This window comes from Haematobia irritans, chromosome 4, assembly GCF_050003625.1.
Source record: "Haematobia irritans isolate KBUSLIRL chromosome 4, ASM5000362v1, whole genome shotgun sequence".
Classification (NCBI taxonomy): domain Eukaryota; kingdom Metazoa; phylum Arthropoda; class Insecta; order Diptera; family Muscidae; genus Haematobia; species Haematobia irritans.
The window spans coordinates 195,695,298-195,717,137 of record NC_134400.1 but is presented as its reverse complement, the minus strand read 5'-3'; the positions used below and the strand labels follow the sequence as shown (position 1 = coordinate 195,717,137).

Genomic DNA, 21,840 nt, shown 5'->3' with positions numbered 1-21,840 from the left:
CAAAAGGCCTCTGTTTTTTTGGGATGCGCATGAAATAATTTTTATCGATCATCTTAAGAAGGGAAAAACCATCAACAGTGACTATTATATGGCGTTATTGGAGCGTTTGAAGGTTGAAATCGCGGCAAAACGGCCCCATTTGAAGAAGAAAAAAGTGTTTTTCCACCAAGACAACGCACCGTGCACAAGTCATTGAGAACGATGCCAAAAATTCATGAATTGGGCTTCGAATTGCTTCCCCACCCACCGTATTCTCCAGATCTGGCCCCAGCGACTTTTTCTTGTTCTCAGACCTCAAAAGGATGCTCGCAGGGAAAAAATTTGGCTGCAATGAAGAGGTGATCGCCGAAACTGAGGCCTATTTCGAGGCAAAACCGAAGGAGTACTACCAAAATGGTATCAAAAAATTGGAAGGTCGTTATAATCGTTGTATCGCTCTTGAAGGGAATTATGTTGAATAATAAAAACGAATTTTGACAAAAAAAATGTGTTTTTCTTCCCCGTTAGACCGGGGACTTATAAGCCAACCTGTTAGTTATATTTTTCTATTTAAAATAAAATTCCTTTGTTTCGGTGTATAAATGTTTTTGAATATGGACATATGATTTTATTGCATATCTAACCTTGTTCTACAATCTAATACGTTTTAATCCTTATTGACCTCCCAATTCTTATATTAAAATTATTTTTATGGCCGAGCCTAGAAATTAATGTCCATATGAGAGAAACGAAATTATAGACTATGCTGCCGAGTTTTTTTTTTTTTTTTGTTTGAAATAGACTCGCCAATATAAAAATTTTTAGTTACAGAAAACAACCAATAATTACCGTCCATTTTTATCAGCTATTGAATATGGCCAAAAATTATGACGGTCATAATGATGATAACGAATAATGAATTTCAAATATGGGATCGTTAATATCATCACAGACCAGTACCATATGGTTCCTCTATACAATGCCTCCTTAAGATGAATTGGAAAATCACGCATATGTGGCGAACTATTTACTTATCATAAAATGAAAGTAATTCCTATACAAAAATTATAATAATCATAATCGAATACTGTAATGGAATGAATAGCATATTCCCATATATGCTTGGATTATGTGGTTATTTAGTTTAGAATTCCAAAAATTTTAAATGAATTTATATACAATGCTCAAATTCAACGCACAATACTTTCAAAAGCACAGTGGTGCGCAGTGAAAAAAGTGAAAAAAAAAACAATTTAAAGAACAAAACATTTTGTAAAGCTTATGGCAGTTTTGAAAATTTCAAAGCATTTGAATCCATAATATCGTCTAACGATATTATTATTTTAATATTTTAGGTTAGATTATGTTAGGTGACAGCCCTATGTATCGGGCTCACTTAGACTATTCAGTCTGTTGTGATACCACATTGGTGAACTTCTCTCTCATCACTGAGTGCTGCCCGATTCCATGTTAAGCTCAATGACAAGGTACCTCCTTTTTATAGCCGAATCCGAAGGGCGTTCCACATTGCAGTGAAACCACTTAGAGAAGCTTTGAAACCCTCAGAAATGTCACCAGCATTACTGAGGTGGGATAATCCACCGCTGAAAAACTTTTTGGTGTTCGGTCGAAGCAGGAATCGAACCCACGACCTTGTGTATGCAAGGCGGGCATGCTAACCATTGCACAACAGTGGCTCCCGTGGTTGGACTATCAACGGTAACTGTTCGGCATAATTGGTAATTTAATCTAACTCAAAGCACTTATTTTTATAAATTCTAACCCATAACTCAAAGATTGGACACTTAACAAATGCAAACTTAACCTAACCCACACACAGAGAACAGACTGGTTGGAAATTTGTTGTAGCAATGAAAATTCCACATTTCGAAGTCATTGATAGTTGGGTCAAATTACATTCACTTTTTACAAGCATTTTTTCGTCATTTCTACCACTTGGTGATAATTGGAATGGATTTTCGTTTGTGATGCAAGACAAATAGTTGTAGCAACCAAATGTCTCTCCATTCCAAAAATTTTCTCAAAATCGATCAATACAACCTACTTCAAATCGAATTAGTAACTGAAAGTTAATAATCACAACTTACATACGGTAGCCACTGCCGACTGTTATTATACCCTCCACCATAGGATGGGGGTATATTAACTTTGTCATTCCGTTTGTAACACATCGAAATTTTGCTCTAAGACCCCATAAAGTATATATATTCCGGGTCGTGGTGAAATTCTGAGTCGATCTGAGCATGTCCGTCCGTCCGTCCGTCCGTCCGTCTGTTGAAATCACGCTAACTTCCGAACGAAACAAGCTATCGACTTGAAACTTGGCACAAGTAGTTGTTATTGATGTAGGTCGGATGGTATTGCAAATGGGCCATATCGGTCCACTTTTACGTATAGCCCCCATATAAACGGACCCCCAAATTTGGTTTGCGATTGCTCTAAGAGAAGCAAATTTCATCCGATCCGGCTGAAATTTGGTACATGATTTTAATATATGGTCTCTAACAACCATGCAAAAATTGGTCCATATCGGTCCTTAATTATATATAGCCCCCATATAAACCGATCCCCAGATTTCGCTTGTGGAGCCTCTAAGAGAAGCATATTTCATCCGATCCGGCTGAAATTTGTTACATGGTGTTAGTATATGGTCTCTAACAACCATGCAAAAATTGGTCCACATTGGTCCATAATTATATATAGCCCCCATATAAACCGATCCCCCGTTTTGGCTTGTGGAGCCTCTAAGAGAAGCAAATTTCATCCGATCCGGCTGAAATTTGGTACATGGTATTGGTATATGTTCTCTAATGACCATGCAAAAATTGGTCCACATCGGTCCATAATTATATATAGCCCCCATATAAACCGATCCCCCGATTTGGCTTGCGGAGCCTCTAAGAAACGAAAATTTCATCCGATCCGGCTGAAATTTTGAACATGGTGTTAGAAAGTGGTCTCTAACAAACACGCAAGAATTGGTCCATATCGGTCCATAATTATATATAGCCCCCATATAAACCGTTCCCCAGATTTGATCTCCGGAGCCTCTTGGAGGAGCAAAATTCATCCGATCCGGTTGAAATTTGCAACGTGGTGTTAGTAGAAGGCCGCTAAAATCCATGCCAAAATTGGTCCATATCGGTCTATAGTTATATATAGCCGATCCCCAATCACACAAAAAAAAAATTGGTCCATATCGGTTCATATTCATGGTTGCCACTCGAGCCAAAAATAATCTACCAAAATTTTATTTTTATGGAAAACATTGTCAAGATGTTATTTCTATAGAACATTTTGTCAAAATTTTATTTCTACAGAAAATTTTGTCAAAATTTTATTTCTATAGAAAATTTTGTAAAAATTTTATTTCTATAGAAAATTTTGTCAAAATTTTATTTCTATAGAAAATTTTTTCCAAATTTTATTTCTATAGAAAATTTTTTCCAAATTTTATTTCTATAGAAATTTTTGTTTAAATTTTACTTCTATAGAAAATGTTGTCAAAATTTTATTTTGTCTAAATTTTATTTCTATAGAAACTTTAAACTTAATTATATACGTATTTAATCGGCCTTTTTTAGTTTAATATATACTACGTATGGACTACCTTGTAATTTAGAAGACGGTGTTAGGAAGTTTTAAGATACCTTGCCATCGGCAAGTGTTACCGCAACCCAAGTAATTCGATTGTGGATGACAGTCTTTAGTAGAAGTTTCCATGGTAGAGGGTACATAAGCTTTGGCCTGGCCGAACTTACGGCCGTATATACTTGTTTTAATTTTTTTTTTTCAAATGTCATTTTAATCATTGCTAATTTATTAAAGTTGAAGGGAAACTTACTTTTACAAATGTAAAAATTTTAAATCGGATTTATTATATTTGTCTTCTAACATGGACCGCAAGATATGCCAATGAAGTACCGATATTAGCTGTGGATGCAAAATTTCAAAAATTGGTTCGAAATATTTCTGAACGTTTGAGATGTCCTTTACGAAAATGGGAATATGCCTCCATATTGCTATACATGCAATATCTGGAAATTGCTGGAGAAAAGATTATGGGTACGTTCTGGTTATTTCATCCAATGAGTGATTTGGACCTACTTACAGGCAAATGTTTTTTCTTTATGATTAAATGTAGAAACATACGGGAACGGTTTTTATGCACGCAGAGGAGGAATTTGATCAACTCCGAAAACAAAATGTTATTTTTGGATAGTGAAAATTGAAAAGTTTTGCTGCAAAAACGTTTTATTATCGCCAAAGATAAAATAGTTTTCGAAATCAGTTACATAACGACAAACATTTTACAGTTCAACGTCCGAAAATAAAATTTTGCTCTACGAAGTAATTTCATTTTAGTGCAATAAAAAGAAGTTCTAGACACAGTTTTGTATCTAATATTGCCTCAAATTAAACATACATTTAGCGATTTAAATTTATTTTTACTATACATATATAAATAAAATAAAATATTTAACTGGAAAGTAATTGAGTTTTAATTCGGTCATGAGTATTAGTTAGGTTGGGCAACACAACCGAATAATGAAGTTTGCCACAACCAATGTCGTCGACAGACCCAATCAACACCATATGTGGTGTTAGTTTTGCCAATATGCTTCCATGCCCAACTGAAGGTCTTTTTAACAACTAAGTTGGTTGTGTTAACAGATTTGATAGTTATAAAGGGAATTGGTTGCTATGGACTACATATACGTATATAACAACAAATATATTGTGTTTTGCCTAATTAATTAACTTTAAATTCTTTAAATTTCAATTCAATATTTTGATGAAGTTTTCTCAAATTTAGGGAACATTCTGTCCATAAAGGATTGCTGTGAGTTATAAATATACAGTGAATGTAAGACACAAACGGTTGTCTAACTTTTGTCCACATTTGGCAGGTGTCCAGTTAGAAAACCGTCCACGTTTGGTAAGTGCCGGTTTTCAGAGTGGCCAAGTCTGAGAGATTTTTTGTATATTTTTAAATTGGGTAGCTGTATTCTTAAGTGGTAAGTAACTTAAACATCAAATTAAATTAATACTCCTCACTCTTTACCTTCTTCCCTCTAGGGATATCTCAACAAATGTGACGACTTCCGATGTAACGATAACATTTCATGATCCATGCCTGAGTTCAGAGTCACGCTGAAAATCGATCCGGTAATTATAAGTACCGCAACTGAAACATATCCATTCAGTTCTAAGTATATGTAATCATGCAAGGCGTGTACTTTTAGACAAATTTTGCCATCAGACCACGATCATGCCAAATTGGATATTAACGCAAAAATTTCGTTAGGGAGAACTGTCCACCAATAAGATTTATGAAATCGGAGATAACAAGTTTAAAAGAATTCTTATAGGCCGAGGACCTCCTTGGGCCTGAAAATTATGCAGATTGGTTTGCAAACATCGCAACTAGCTATTTTGTGAAGTTTCTTTTCCAGTTCAAAAATGTTCTACAGATGACGATTTTTTATTAGCTCAATAATCAATACAAAAAATATTAATATGTAATAAAATTAAATATAAATTAAACTTAATTCAAAGGATGGTTTCTTAATTTCATAAGGTTGTCCGAAAAAATAATTAGTTGTTTTAACAAACGAATGAAATTTTATTGGTTGGGATTACCAATTAGAGTGTTAATGTGCTCAAATTTTAGTTATCCAAACAATTTATGTATTGTTGTGCCTGACAAGAATTGGTTGCTCTAATAAATATTGTCGGTTATATTCTAATGGTCGATGGGACCAAATAAATCAGTTGGCACCACAAATTTGTTTTCTGTGTGTATGCATATACACGTACACACAGAGAAGAGATTGTTTGGAAATCGGTTGAAGTAATGAACATTCTGCTTTTATAATTAAATATCAATTGTCTCAACATATATACTATATTTACAATCATACGTGGGTCTTTACTACAGTATTTCATATATTTCAATGGATTTACGGTTGTGCTAGAAGACATACAGTTGTAGGAACTAAATGTCTCTATATAGAACATTTTTGCCTGAATTCGGATGACACGACCTGCCGCAATTAATTATCGAAACTATCACTTAGTTATCAGCACTTACGGATGGTTTTCACAACCGAATATAATTTGAGTTATGTTACAAATGTCAGTTCTATTAAAATATTAATTTCATGTCAAAACAGACGATTTCAAATTAAAACGGTAGAATTCTCAGCAGCGGCAATTTCTTAAATCTTCTATAGAAACATCTACCAAATTATCTGAAGAACTCGGGAGGAAATAGTTTGGATCAGAATCAATGGCCATGGGAAAACGCCCTTTGTGCTGCGAGGTACCAGTTGTATGTACCAATCGATACAGTTTCGACAGGTTTTTATCCCTAGCATCGTCTAGTCTTTAACTCGATCAATTAACCACAACCTTTTCCTTTTACTTTAGTAAAATACTGGCCAGAGAGGTTGGTAACTGAACAAAAGAAATATGAACTTTCTCGATAGCTGGTGAAGTCGGCAAAATTTCAGATTTTACATTTTGCGTCCATATCATTTAAATAGGTGCACTCCTTGACCACATGTTCTTGATTTTTGCCGCATAGGGTGATTTCCAATTCATGGCGAAGGATATACGAGCTGATTTATAACGAACATAATCGAGCCATTTTCATGATTTGATATCAAATACATTGTTTTTAGATTTATACTATACATATATTTAAATAAAATAAAATATAATATTTGATTGGGAAGGAATTGGTTTTTAATTCAGTCAGGAGTAATATTAAGGTCGGGCAACAGAACCGTATGATGAAGGTAGCTATAACCGATGTCGTCGGCAGACCCAACCAACACCATATGAGATATTAGTTGTGCCGACCGAATCAGTCGGGTGACACAACTGCCAACTGGTAAAGGGTGATTCTTTTGAGGTTAGGATTTTCATGCATTAGTATTTGACAGATCACGTGGGATTTCAGACATGGTGTCAAGGAGAAAGATGCTCAGTATGCTTTGACATTTCATCATGAATAGACTTACTAACGAGCCACAACGTCGAATTTTCAGTGAATGGGCCCTAGAAAAGTTGGCAGAAAATCCGCTTTTTTATCGACAAATTTTGTTCAGCGATGAGGCTCATTTCTGGTTGAATGGCTACGTAAATAAGCAAAATTGCCGCATTTGGAGTGAAGAGCAACCAGAAGCCGTTCAAGAACTGCCCATGCATCCCGAAAAATGCACTGTTTGGTGTGGTTTGTACGCTGGTGGAATCATTGGACCGTATTTTTTCAAAGATGCTGTTGGACGCAACGTTACGGTGAATGGCGATCGCTATCGTTCGATGCTAACAAACTTTTTGTTGCCAAAAATGGAAGAACTGAACTTGGTTGACATGTGGTTTCAACAAGATGGCGCTACATGCCACACAGCTCGCGATTCTATGGCCATTTTGAGGGAAAACTTCGGAGAACATTTCATCTCAAGAAATGGACCGGTAAGTTGGCCACCAAGATCATGCGATTTGACGCCTTTAGACTATTTTTTGTGGGGCTACGTCAAGTCTAAAGTCTACAGAAATAAGCCAGCAACTATTCCAGCTTTGGAAGACAACATTTCCGAAGAAATTCGGGCTATTCCGGCCGAAATGCTCGAAAAAGTTGCCCAAAATTGGACTTTCCGAATGGACCACCTAAGATGCAGCCGCGGTCAACATTTAAATGAAATTATCTTCAAAAAGTAAATGTCATGGACCAATCTAACGTTTCAAATAAAGAACCGATGAGATTTTGCAAATTTTATGCGGTTTTTTAAAAAAAAAAGTTATCAAGCTCTTAACAAATCACCCTTTAGTTGCTACAACTGCCAAAAGGAGGTTGGCAATAAATTCGATTGTCACAACCAATCTGTATTCTCTGTGTATGTACACATATATAGATATATATAGATAGATAAATATAGATATATCTCTTAGATAAACTACAATATGAATTGATAACTAAATCCGATTTTTAAAGAAACGCAACGTAGAACTAAGATGAATTCCATGTACAATATATTTAATCTTTGCCAAGACTCAAACTGAAATTACACTATTGATATATTATGGTCCTTCTCTTTTGTTGCAGAGGTACTGCAAGGGAGGCGGAAATGTTTATGCCAAACAGGACAACCCTACAATCTTCCCCTCAGAATCAGATCCCTAAAATATTAATTAACACACAGAAAACAAATTTGTTGTGGCAACCAATTTTTTTGCCAACCAAATTATTTGGTTCCGTCTACTATCAGAATTTAACCTACATTATTTGTTACTACAACCAACTGAAATTGTGTATCACAACCATTCCATTTTGTTGTTAGTTAGGACAACCAACAATTGTCTGGCATAGCAGTCTGTTGGATTATTGGAACAACCAATATTTTACAATTTACATATATTTATTGTTTATTTGCAACTAACTATATAATTCGTGAAATAAATTTATCCACGGGTTTTACCCTGAACCACTCTTTGGTCAGACGATAATAATTTCAGTTTGCGTGCCTACTTGAATTATTAGTTCTTGGTTCCAGGTTGAATTCACTCATCGGTTTTGATTCACACCCTGAGTTGACTGGCTTTAGCTGGCCGTATATTTGTTTCTCGTAAGACAGAAGTCGCATTTCTCCATCCATTCTAATGATGTTCGGAACAAGGATTCAATTTTGGGGTTGTTCCTATAACTAAGAACCATGAAAAGTTTATAACAATTTATCCCGTCGAAAACTTACCTGTATTTTCATTTGCAAATATTCGCGTTTTCTAGAATAATATGCTCCAACTAAAGAAAGTGGTCTTGTTGACTGTTACTATTATCAAATTTCGGATTTTTACCGGCCATTACATGATGGGTGAACTGAAATTCAATAATTTGTTCATATTACAAACGTTTTGAATAATTCTTTTTCCTTCCCTTTGAAACAGACTATTATTGGTGTCCGAACTTGAGGTACGAAAGCGTTAATAATCTTGGTGTTGCTTAAAAGTTGGACTCTCTCACAAAGTCAGAGTTAGGCTGTTTGGCTTCAACACTAACTTTTTGATGAGCATTACCTTTGGTATAGGAAGGACCATCTAAAGAATTGACCTTCAATCCTTTTAATAAAGTTGGTCATAACTGTGCACAAACTCCTGGATTTTCCATAATTTCCCAACTTTCTCAAGCAATAAACTATTGGGAATTTTCCTTGTCTTCAATAAATATTCGAGACATGAGACTTTTTCCAAATAAATGTTGCAGCAACATGTCCCACTAATAACTACCAAATTTGTTATCACAACCAATTTATTTATAGTACAAACATTCTGTCGGTTTCCGAGACAATTTTAAAAAATAAATCTGGTAACACAACAGTACGGAACAGAATGAAAGTTGATTTTAATTAATAGATTTATAACAATCAATATTTGGTCGTGAGTACTAGCATTTGACTGTATTGATATTTTATTGGTTATACCAAATATTAAATAAAAGAAATAACTGACATATGGTTCATACAACTAAAACTAATGGGCCTCAACTATCTTTTTATTGTCGTGATCGAATTTCAACCAAACCTTTCTCTGGGTGAACACAGAGAATACAGATTGGTTGGGACGATCGAATTTATTGCCAACCTTAGTTTGGTAGTTGCAGCTACTATCACTTAGCAGTTATGTCTCCCAAATAATTCGGTCCTGCCAATCGAACGATGGCAAGGAGGGCTTACATGGCATAAAGAGTTGATTTTGTCAACCAATAAATTCTGCTGTCACCTTCATCATTCGGTTGAGTTGATCAACGCTCGAAGTACATATAATCGAATTATAAAAGAAAAAATTGGTCCCGCTATCTAAATAACGCTACCCATATCAAATGTTTTAATCAGAGAAGTTCAGTTTTTTATTAAGTATTTTATTATTATTTCCTTTTGTTATAGCTCCAATATATGTTGGTTTGAAGGGGGGGAAATGACACTAATACACATATATTACCCACGAGACTAACCAAGACTTGACTTGATATTTTACACATTGAGTACATTTCACATTCTTCAAATCCAAATCGGCTCAGATTTAGATAAAGCCTCCATATATATGTTCTTCCGATTTGAAGAAATATGGCCAGAATGCCATACAGCGCAATTGCATACTTTTCACAGAATCGGTTAAAGTGAAATTAAGCCTTCGGCTTCTGATTTGGCCAAATATGTTATTGTCCAAAAACTCACAATTCACGAAATATCTTGGCGAAATCTAACGAATTGTGCAGGGTATAATATTGTCGGGTCCGCCCGACTTTAGAGTTGCCTTTCTTGTTTTTTATCTCAACTAGTCCGCGATTTTAACTCCTACAAACATTCGAATCAAACAGGATCCAAGCTGAATCACAATCTCCAAATTTACATGATAGAAATGGGGTACATGGAGTTATTTTGAATTCTCTAAAAAAATATATCTAGAGTACAAACCATTGTCCACAGATTTGACATCCACTCCTTAGTTCATCCATAAGATGTTGCGATCCCATCCATGGTGAAGATATGAGATGAATCGAAATTTTTGAAACATTTTGTTGCTTCGATTTCAAAGTTTGAAATAAAATACATTTTTATACCCTCCACCATAGGATGGTGGAAATATTGCTCTAAGACCCCATAAAGTATATATATATATAACAGGTTGGCTGATAAGTCCCCGGTCTGACACATAGACGGCGTCGCTAGTATTAAATGCATATTATTTTTATATAGTACCAACCTTCAAATGATTCGAGTCAAAATTTGACGTCTGTAAGTCAATTACACGCAAAAAAATAATTCTTTCCTCCCAAACGAAATTTTAGACAAACAAAGTTCGTTTCTCATTTGCTTTTCGCTGTAAGGAAGTGTATTTGGAAGAAAAGTATATACTTTTTGTGATAAACGTTTATTCTTTTCCAGGATGTAAAAACAATTTCATAAAGACTAACTCAAAAAAAAATTTTTTTCTGGCTAATTGCATTTTCCTTCACATCTTTCTCACTTCCACGAAGATTTTTAGTTCTTAGCACCTTTTTCTGTAATACAAACAATGTAGAAGAAATTATACGATTTTATAAATTTTTAAAATTTTTTTACCTTTCGCCTGGACGGAGAATCGAACCGCGGACCATGCACTTTGTAAGCCAACACACTAACCACTGAGCTATGTACCTGTTATGGTCATCAATAGATAAATATCCGTATAAGTTATATTTATATAGCATAGCTTGCGGCGCCCACGAACCGCATAAACAAAGTTTATTTAACAGAAACAAACATTTAGTTTGGCACCGTGGAGCAGTGGTTGCTACGTCTGACTCTCATGCCAAGGGTCGTGGGTTCGATCCCTGCTTCGACCAAAGTTTTTTTTTTTTTTTTTTACATACATTCTACATATGTTCGGAAGATTCCGAAAAAAATGTTCAACATTACATTGTACTATATTAAATTTTGAACTGTAAAATGTGTTTTATCAAAGACCAAAAGTCAGAAAAGAACAGTGTTTGATATAAACGAAATGGACTCTGTTGTTGTTTCAAAAATAACTTTGTTTATTGAAAAAATTATAACTTTGTAACAAACGAATTTTTTTGGTGATAAAAGTTTAAAATTTTCGAAGCAATTCAAAAAACTCTAACAAAAGAAAAACGTTTTCGGTACACGTTTTCCAAACGTTTTTTTTCTTTGCGTGTAGTTTGTGAGATAGAGCGTCTTTTGTGAAGCAACTTTTGTTATTGTGAAAAAAAATGGAAAAAAAAGGAATTTCGTGTTTTGATAAAATACTGTTTTCTGAAGGGGAAAAAATACGGTGGAAGCAAGAACTAGACTTGATAATGAGTTTTCGGACTCTGCCCCAGGGAAATCAACAATAATTGATTGGTATGTAAAATTCAAGCGTGGTGAAATGAGCACGGAGGACGGTGAACGCAGTGGACGCCCGAAAGAGGTGGTTACCGACGAAAACATCAAAAAAATCCATAAAATGATTTTGATTGACCGTAAAATGAAGTTGATCGAGATAGCAGAGGCCTTAAAGATATCAAAGGAATGTGTTGGTCATATCATTCATCAATATTTGGATATGCGGAAGCTCTGCACGCAAAAAAATAATTCTTTCCTCCCAAACGAAATTTTAGACAAACAAAGTTCGTTTCTCATTTGCTTTTCGCTGTAAGGAAGTGTATTTGGAAGAAAAGTATATCCTTTTTGTGATAAACGAACCGAATAAACAAAGTTTATTTAACAGAAAAAAACATTTAGTTTGGCACCGTGGAGCAGTGGTAGCTACGTCCGACTCTCATGCCAAGGGTCGTGGGTTCGATCCCTGCTTCGGCCAAAGTTTTTTTTTTTTGCTTTTGTTTTTTTTACATATATTCCAGATATATTCGGAAGATTCCAAAAAAATGTTCAACATTACATTGTACTATATTAAATTTTGAACTGTAAAATGTGTCGTATTAAAGACCTAAAGTCAGAAAAGAACAGTGTTTGATATAAACGAAATGGACTGTGTTGTTATTTCAAAAATAACTTTTTTTATTGAAAAAATAAAAATTTTGTAACAAACGAATTTTTTTGGTGATAAAAGTTTAAAATTTTCGAAGCAATTCAAAAAAACTCTAACAAAAGAAAAACGTTTTCGGTACATGTTTTCCAAACGTTTTTTTTCTTTGCGTGTGTGCAAAATGGGTGCCGCGCGGGCTCACATTTGACCAAAAACAACAACGTGTTGATGATTCTGAGCGGTGTTTGCAGCTATTAACTCGTAATACACCCAAGTTTTTCCGTCGATATATGACAATGGATGAAACATGGCTCCATCACTACACTCCTGAGTCCAATCGACAGTCGGCTGAGTGGACATAGACCGGTGAACCGTCTCCGAAGCGTGGAAAGACTCAAAAGGCCTCCGTTTTTTTGGGATGCGCATGGAATAATTTTTATCGATTATCTTGAGAAGGGAAAAACCATCAACAGTGACTATTATATGGCGTTATTGCAGCGTTTGAAGGTCGAAATCGCGGCAAAACGTCCCCATGTGAAGAAGAAAAAAGTGTTGTTCCACCAAGCCAACGCACCGTGCCACAAGTCATTGAGAACTATGGCAAAAATTCATGAATTGGGTTTCGAATTGCTTCCCCACCCACCGTATTCTCCAGATCTGGCCCCCCAGCGACTTTTTCTTGTTCTCAGACCTCAAAAGGATGCTCGCAGGGAACAAATTTGGCTGCAATGAAGAGGTGATCGCCGAAACTGAGGCCTATTTTGAGGCAAAAGCGAAGGAGTACTACCAAAATGGTATCAAAAAATTGAAAGGTCGTTATAATCGTTGTATCGCTCATGAAGGGAACTATGTTGAATAATAAAAACGAATTTTGACAAAAAAATGTGTTTTTCTTTGTTAGACCGGGGACTTATCAGCCAACCTGTTATATTCTGGGTCGTGGTGAAATTCTGAGTCGATCTGAGCATGTCCGTCCGTCTGTTGAAATCACGTTAACTTCCGAACGAAACAAGCTATCGACTTGAAACTTGGCCAAAGTAGTTTTTATTGATGTAGGTCGGATGGTATTGCAAATGGGCAACATCGGTCCACTTTTACGTATAGTCCCCATATAAACGGATCCCCAAATTTGGCTTGAGAATCCTCTAAGAGAAGCAAATTTCATCTAATCCGGCTGAAATTTGGTGCATGGTGTAAGTATATGGTCTCTAACAATCATGCAAAAATTGGTTCACATCGGTCCACTTTTACGTATAGCCCCCATATAAACAGACCCCCAAATTTGGCTTGCGAATCCTCTAAGAGAAGCAAATTTCATCCGATCCGACTGAAATTTGGTACATAGTGTTAGTATATAATCTCTAACAACCATGCAAAAATTGGTCCATATCGGTCCATAATTACATATAGCCCCCATATAAACCTATCCCCCGATTTGGCTAGCGGAGCCTCTAAGAGAAGCAACTTTCATCCGATCCGACTGAAATTTGGTACATAGTGTTAGTATATGATCTCTAACAACCATGCAAAAATTGGTCCACATCGGTCCACTTTTACGTATAGCCCCCATATAAACGGACCCCCCAAATTTGGCTTGCAGATCCTCTAAGAGAAACAAATTTCATCCGATCCGGCTGAAATTTGGTACATGGTGTTAGTGTATGGTCTCTAGAAACCATTCAAAAATTGGTCCACATCGGTCAATAATTACATATGGCCCCCATATAAACCGATCCCCCGATTTGGCTTGCGGAGCCTCTAAGAGAAGCAAATTTCATCCGATCCGGCTGAAATTTGGTACATGGTGTTAGTATATGGTCTCTAACAACCATGCAAAAATTGGTCAAGATCGGTCCATAATTATATATAGCCCCCATACAAGCCGATCACCAGATGTGACCTCCGGAGCATCTTGTAAGACCAAAATTCATTTGATTCAGTTGAAATTTGGTACGTGGTGTTAATATATGGCCTCAAACACCCATGCACAAATTGGTCGAAATCGGTCCATAATTATATATAGCCCCCATATAAACCGATCACCAGATTTGACCTCCGGAGCCTCTTGGAAGAGCAAAATTCAACCGATTCGGTTGAAATTTGGTACGTGATGTTAGTATATTGTATCCAACAACCATGCAGGAATTGGTTCATATCAGTCCATAATTATATATAGCCCCCATATAAACCGATCCACAAATTTGGCCTCCGGTGCCTTTTGGAGAAGCAAAATTCATCCGATCTGGTTGAAATTTAGTACGTGGTGGTAGTATATGATATTTAACAATCATGCCAAAAAAGGTCCATATCAGTCCAGAATCATATATATTAGGCCCCATATAAACCGATCCCGATATTTGGTTTTGGAGCCTCTTGGAGGAACAAATTTCATCCGAGTCTGTTGAAATTTGGTACATTGTGCTAGTATATGGCCGTTAACAACCATGCCTAACTAGGTCCATATCGGTCTATAGTTATATATAGCCCTCTGATAAATCGATCCCCAATCACAAAAAATTGGTCCATATCAAGTTTATAATTGTATAATATAGCCCCCATATAAGCGATCCCCATAATTCAATTCTGGCTCTCTACGTACCGTGCAAAAGTCCATATTGATTCGTAATTATTTGTAGACTTACCTATACATACCTGTTTTGTCTAATATATACCACGTATGGACTAACTCACAATTTAAGATACCACAACCCAAGTAATTCGATTGTGGATGACAGTCTTTCGTAGAAGTTTCTACGCAATCCATGGTGGAGGGTACACAAGATTCGGCCTGGCCGAACTTTTGGCCGTATATACTTCCCAGCAAAAAAAGAGCTTCCAAAAAAGTAGTTTGGATCCCCAATCTGTGATCCGGAAGTAGTGCAAAATTGGATCATCTCCAATGAATTTTACATGGTTTTGTTTTATTTTCCAAAGTCGAGATGAAGGAATGTCTCTTTTTTAAAGAACACAAAACTTTCGCTCAGAATCCTTAAGGATTCCTGTAGACATTAATGCTGACTACAAACTGTGGAAATCACTCCTGGACAACGACATATTCACATAGTTAGAAAGCCTAAGGCAACGTCTCAGAAAATTAAAAATATTCATGTTCATACGGTTATGGGTCCCTTATTTTGAAAACTCTATTTTCGTTTTTTTTTATCACTTTCCTTCCACTGTGTCTTCTCCTATGTGTGCTACAAGTTTATATGTCCATCAAACATTTTAAAAATCTAAATAGTCCATATATATATATATATATATATAAAGGGAATACGTACCGCTTTTACCAACGCCAGGCGCTCCAACAACAGCAATTTTCAATTCAGTTAAAGTGGATTTTTTACGTCTAATGCCCCTAGTGGTCATAATGTTGTTGTTGTTATTGTTATTGTTATTGTTGTTGCTGTGGCAAAAATTATAGTTTGCGATACACAGAGAAAGAGAGACAAAGGTGGCTGAATGGAGGGAATCTCTTATGGCGGCGTAGTTTTATCTTTACGTTTAGTTTTCGCTCAATGCGAAATATTTTCAATTTATTGTATATCTTGTTGTTCTTCGTTTTGTTTATATTTTGTTGTTTTTGATTATTTATTTTAATTTAGCTCCTTAGTTTTCTGGTATGGCCAACTCTACAGGGTGGTTATAGGAAATTGTATAAAACTAAAGGCTTAGGAATTTCAACTATTAAATCAAATAAGAAAAAAAATACCACGCACTTTATTCACACTCACAAAAGACATAGGAAATTATTTGTGGAATTTAAAATATGTGTTTGTAAAAATATTTTTTTTTTTTCAAGAATTTTAATTATAATCATTTATATTCATTATTAGAATTTTTATTTTTTATAATATTTTATTATTCAAGAAATGTTTAGAATTTTATATATGATCACCTTGGAAAAAGAAACACAGCGTGATGAAATGACCACGGAGGACGGTGAACGCAGTGAACGCCCGAAAGACGTGGTTACCGACGAATACATCAAAAAAAATCCACAAAATGATTTTAAATGACCGTAAAATGAAGTTGATCGATATAGCAGAGGCCTTCAAGATATCAAAGGAATGTGTTGGTCATATCCTTCATCAATACTTGGATATGCGGAAGCTCTGTACAAAATGGGTGCCGCGCGAGCTCACATTTGACCAAAAACAACAACGTGTTGATGATTCTGAGCTGTGTTTGCAGCTGTTAACTCGTAATACACCCGAGTTTTTCCGTCGATATGTGACAATGGATGAGACATGGCTTCATCACTACACTCCTGAGTTCAATCGACAGTCGACTGAGTGGACAGCGACCGGTGAACAGTCTCCGAAGCGTGGAAAGACTCAAATGTCCGCTGGCAAAGTAATGGCCTCTGTTTTTTGGGATGCGCATGGAATAATTTTTATCGATTATCTTGAGATGGGAAAAACCATCAACAGTGACTACTATATGGCGTCATTGGAGCGTTTGAAGTTCGAAATCGCGGCAAAACGGCCCCATATGAAGAAGGACAAGTATATACCGCCGTAAGTTCGGCCAGTCCGAAGCTTATGTACCCTCCACTATGGATTGCGTAGAAACACTGCCATCCACAATCGAATTACTTAAGTTGCGATAACGCTTGCCGATGGCAAGGTATCTTAAAACCTCCTAACACCGTCTCCTAAATTGTATGTAAGTCCATACGTGGTATATATTAAATCAAAAAAGATCGATCAAATACGTATATAATTCAGTTTGACAAAATTTTCTATAGACATACAATTTTGACAAAATTTTCTATAGAAATAAAATTTTAATAAAATTTTCTATAGAAATAAAATTTTCAAAAAAAATTTATAGAAAAAAAATTTTGACAAAATTTTTATAGAAATAAAAAAATTTGACAATATTTTCTACAGAAATAAAATTTTAACAAAATTTTCTATATAAATAAAATGTTGACAATTTTTTTTTTTGGAAATAAAATTTTGACAAAATTTTTATAGAAATAAAATTTTGACAAAATTTTTATAGAAATAAAAAAATTTGACAATATTTTCTACAGAAATAAAATTTTAACAAAATTTTCTATATAAATAAAATGTTGACAATTTTTTTTTTTTAAATAAAATTTTGACAAAATTTTCTATACAAATGGTAGATTTTTGGTAGATTATTTTTGGCCCGAGTGGCAACCATGATTATGAACCGAATACAATTCTAACAAAATTTTCTATAGAAATAAAATTTTGACAAAATTTTCTATAAAAATAAAATTTTGAAAAAAATTTCTATAGAAATAAAATTTTGGTAGATTATTTTTGGCTCGAGTGGCAACCATAATTATGAACCCAGCAAACAAAGCGTCGCCAAAAAAGTAGTGAAAATGTTCTTTTTGGATCCGGAAGTGGCGCAGAAGCGATGAATTTAACATGGGCTTGTCATTGGACGGATGTCCACCATTTCAACAGCCGCTGCACTGAATTTGCATCACTTCTTAAGGTGTGAGGCGAATTCAGTGTTTTGGATGTGAATTAAGAAATTTTGTGATATTTTGACAAATAAATAATTTTTAAATTTTTTTATGATTTTTAATGCCTTATAACGCTTGTCTGGAACTTTTGTTATCAAATATTTTCAAAAATACGAAATTTTTCTACAAAGGATTAGCATTTTTTTCGGCTAAATTTAAATAATTTGTATCATTTTATTAATTCTTAATCTGTTTTTAACCTATTTGAAACACAAAACAATTAATTACCCATTAAAAATATGAAAACAGCGAGTTATAAAGAAATTGGCTCAAATGAACTTCAAGTGCAGTTAAAATAAAGAACATCGTTGGGAGAGCATTTTTGGAAGTTCTTTTAAAGTTGTGCCTTGAGAAGAACTTCCAAATTTTTTTGCTGGGAACCGATATCGATATGGACCACTTTTTGTGTGATTGGAGATAGGCTATATATAACTATAGACCGATATGGACCATTTTTTTTTTTAGCGGCCATATACTAACACCACGTTCCAAATTTGAACCGGATCGGATGAATTTTGCTCTTCCAAGAGGCTCCGGAGGTCAAATCTGGAGAATGGTTTATATGGGGGCTATATATAATTGTGGACCGATGTAGACCAATTTTTGCATGGTTATTAGAGACCATATACCAACACCATGTACCAAATTTCAGCCGGATCGGATAAAACATGCTTCTGTTAGAAGCTCCACAAGTTAAATCTGGGGATCGGTTTATATGGGGGCTATATGTAATTATAGGCCGATGTGGACCAATTTTTGCATGGTTTGTAGAGACCATATACCAACACCATCTACCAAATTTCAGCCGGATCGGATGAAATTTGCTTCTCTTTGAGGCTCCGCAAACCAAATCTGGGGATCGGTTTATATGGGGGCTATATATAATTATGGACCGATGTGGATTAATTTTTGCATGGTTGTTAGAGGCCATATACCAACACCATGTACCAAATTTCAGCCGAATCGGATGAAATTTGCTTCTCTTTGAGGCTCCGCAAGCCAAATCTGGGGATCGGTTTATATGGGGGCTATATATAATTATGGACCGATGTGGACCAATTTTTGCATGGTTGTTAGAGACTATATACCAACACCATGTACCAAATTTCAGCCGAATCGGATGAAATTTGCTTCTCTTTGAGGCTCCACAAGCCAAATCTGAGGGTCCCTTTATATGGGGGCTATACGTAAAAGTGGACCGATATGGCTCATTTGCAATACCATCCGACCTACACCAATAACAACTACTTGTGCCAAGTTTCAAGTCGATAGGTTGTTTCGATCGGAAGTTAGCGTGATTTCAACAGACGGACGGACGAACGGACAGAATTTCACCACGACCCAGAATATATATACTTTATGGGGTCTTAGAGCAATATTTCGATGTGTTACAAACGGAATGACATAGTTAATATACCCCCCATCCTATGGTGGAGGGTATAAAAAAGTATTGTTCCACCAAGACAACGCAGCGTGCCACAAGTCATTGAGAACGATGGCAAAAATTCATGAATTGGGCTTCGAATTGCTTCCCCACCCACAGGATTCTCCAGATCTGGCTCCTAGCGACTTGTTCTTGTTCTCAGACCTCAAAGGGTATCATATAGTCGGTCCCGCCCGACTTTTTACTTTACTCACTTGTTTTTTTTTCCTACAAATTATTTCGATTTCATGTACTCGTACTATAAAACTACAAAAGCACTTTATTTCAATCTCACGAATACTCAAAACGATGTGGAAACTAAAACTTGTTTTTGTATATAAAATTTTGGAATTATTTAATATTTATTTATTAATTTTTTTTTAAAAACGTTTTAAATTTTTTAGATTTTTTTATAAAATATTTTTGTGCCCTGGAATATAAACCTAACCTAATTAAATAAAATATTAATTTGACTTGATTGACATTATTAATTATTTTTAATTAAATTATTAATATTATTATCATTTCTTTTAATATAGTAACTTTTTTGTGGCTATTTTAAAAATGCTTCAAAATATTTCTTTTTTTTAATATTAAATTTATTAATTCCCTACATTTTGTTTTTTTATTTTAATTTTTTTTTTCGAATTCTTTAATATTTAATTTCAATTGTTTAACCACAAGCTTCATATTTTCACATTTCGAAATATTTTAATTGTTTTTATTTCAGTTTAAAATATACACACGTTCACAAACCTATACACGAGTTGGTTAAAACAGAAAATCATTAAATTCCCTATAGCAACAACAACAAAGAAAAGACACCACACCGATTTTTTTTATTTTTTTGAAAATCTATTTTTCAGTCTTTTGTTTCAAAATTTTCAATGTCAAAATATTTATGGAATAGAAGATCTGATGGTAGACGGACAATCAGCAGGCAAACTGCTAAGGTAGGTCAGAGAAGGTGAAGAAGATGAATGAGGAAATGTTTTATATATGAAGAAGAACGTCACATATCTAGCTCGCTCATCCCGAACACACTTTATTTTCAATTTTTTTTTCTTGTTTCATTAAATGAAAAACATCTTTAGTGATTTCTAATTGGTTTTGTTAATTGTTTTCCGTTTAATGGGTTTGACATTTTTTTTTTTGTTTTGAAACACAAAAAAAAATTCTTCACATTATGGGCCACTGAAAACTATTCACTTTTATATTTTTTGTTTTATATAAAATATTTTTTTTTATTATATCACCTTTTTATATTATAAAATATAATTTTTTTTAATCAAAATCGCTTTTTTCTTCTCGTTTGTTAATTTTTTTTTTATTATTTTATTTATTATTTGTTTTTTGGTAACAAAAATTATTTCGATTAGAAACAACGATTTTGTATATGTTGTTTTCACCGTTTGCAGATTTGTACTAAAATTGATCGCTGAGAAAATAATCTCATTTAAGAAAATAGAAAATTTTAAGCAAAAAAAAAAAGAACGAACACCGAAAACAAGCATAAAACGCTTTACTCGCCCATCCATGCATACTCGCAAGGTACAGAGATCAGCTAAGAACATTGTTCTTATGATGTTGTTTTTACTCTTGCTGGCTATGCACTATGGGTTGGGATTGTCCACATAAATTAACATCTGCAACAAACAGATGACCTTTGAAATAAAATTCTGACAAAATTTTCTATAGAAATAAAATTCTGACAAAATTTTCTATAGAAATAAAATTTTGAAAAAATTTTCTATAGAAATAAAATTTTCACAAAATTTTCAATAAAAATATAATTTTGACAAAATTTTCGATGGAAATAAAATTTTGACAAAATTTTCTATGGAAATAAAATTTTGACAACATTTTCTAACGAAATAAAATTCTGACAAAACTTTCTATAGAAATAAAATTTTTACAAAATTTTCTATAATAATAAAATTTTGACAAAATTTTCTATAGAAATAAAATCTTAATAAAATTTTTTATAGAAATAAAATTTTGACAAAAATTTCAATAAAAATAAAATTTTGACAAAATTTTCTATGGAAATAAAATTTTGACAAAAATTTGTATAGAAATAAAATTTTGACAAAATTTTCTATGGAAATAAAATTTTGACAAAATTTTCTATGGAAATAAAATTTTGACAAAATTTTCTATGGAAATAAAATTTTGACAAAATTTTCTATGGAAATAAAATTTTCACAACATTTTCTAACGAAATAAAATTCTGACAAAACTTTCTATAGAAATAAAATTTTGACAAAATTTTCTATAATAATAAAATTTTGACAAAATTTTCTATAGAAATAAAATCTTAATAAATTTTTTTATAGAAATAAAATTTTGACAAAATTTTCAATAAAAATAAAAT

At 34.1% G+C, this 21,840-nt stretch overlaps 1 protein-coding gene across 2 annotated transcripts in view; it reads right to left on the bottom strand.

Moving 5' to 3' along the window:
• Nucleotides 1–20,869, bottom strand: part of LOC142236099 (ras-related and estrogen-regulated growth inhibitor) — a 54,890-nt gene extending 34,021 nt beyond the window's left edge. Inside the window, exons 1-2 of one of the 2 annotated variants that reach the window (XM_075307348.1) lie at nucleotides 20,723–20,869; nucleotides 15,816–16,218 (exon numbers count right to left, since the gene is read on the bottom strand). In XM_075307348.1, the coding sequence (XP_075163463.1) occupies nucleotides 15,816–15,903 (88 nt within the window). In that variant the 5' untranslated portion in view covers nucleotides 15,904–16,218; nucleotides 20,723–20,869. The remainder of the gene's footprint in view (nucleotides 1–15,815; nucleotides 16,219–20,722) is intronic. The other variant, XM_075307347.1, reaches the window with a different exon arrangement.
• Between the last annotated feature and the right edge of the window lie 971 nt (nucleotides 20,870–21,840).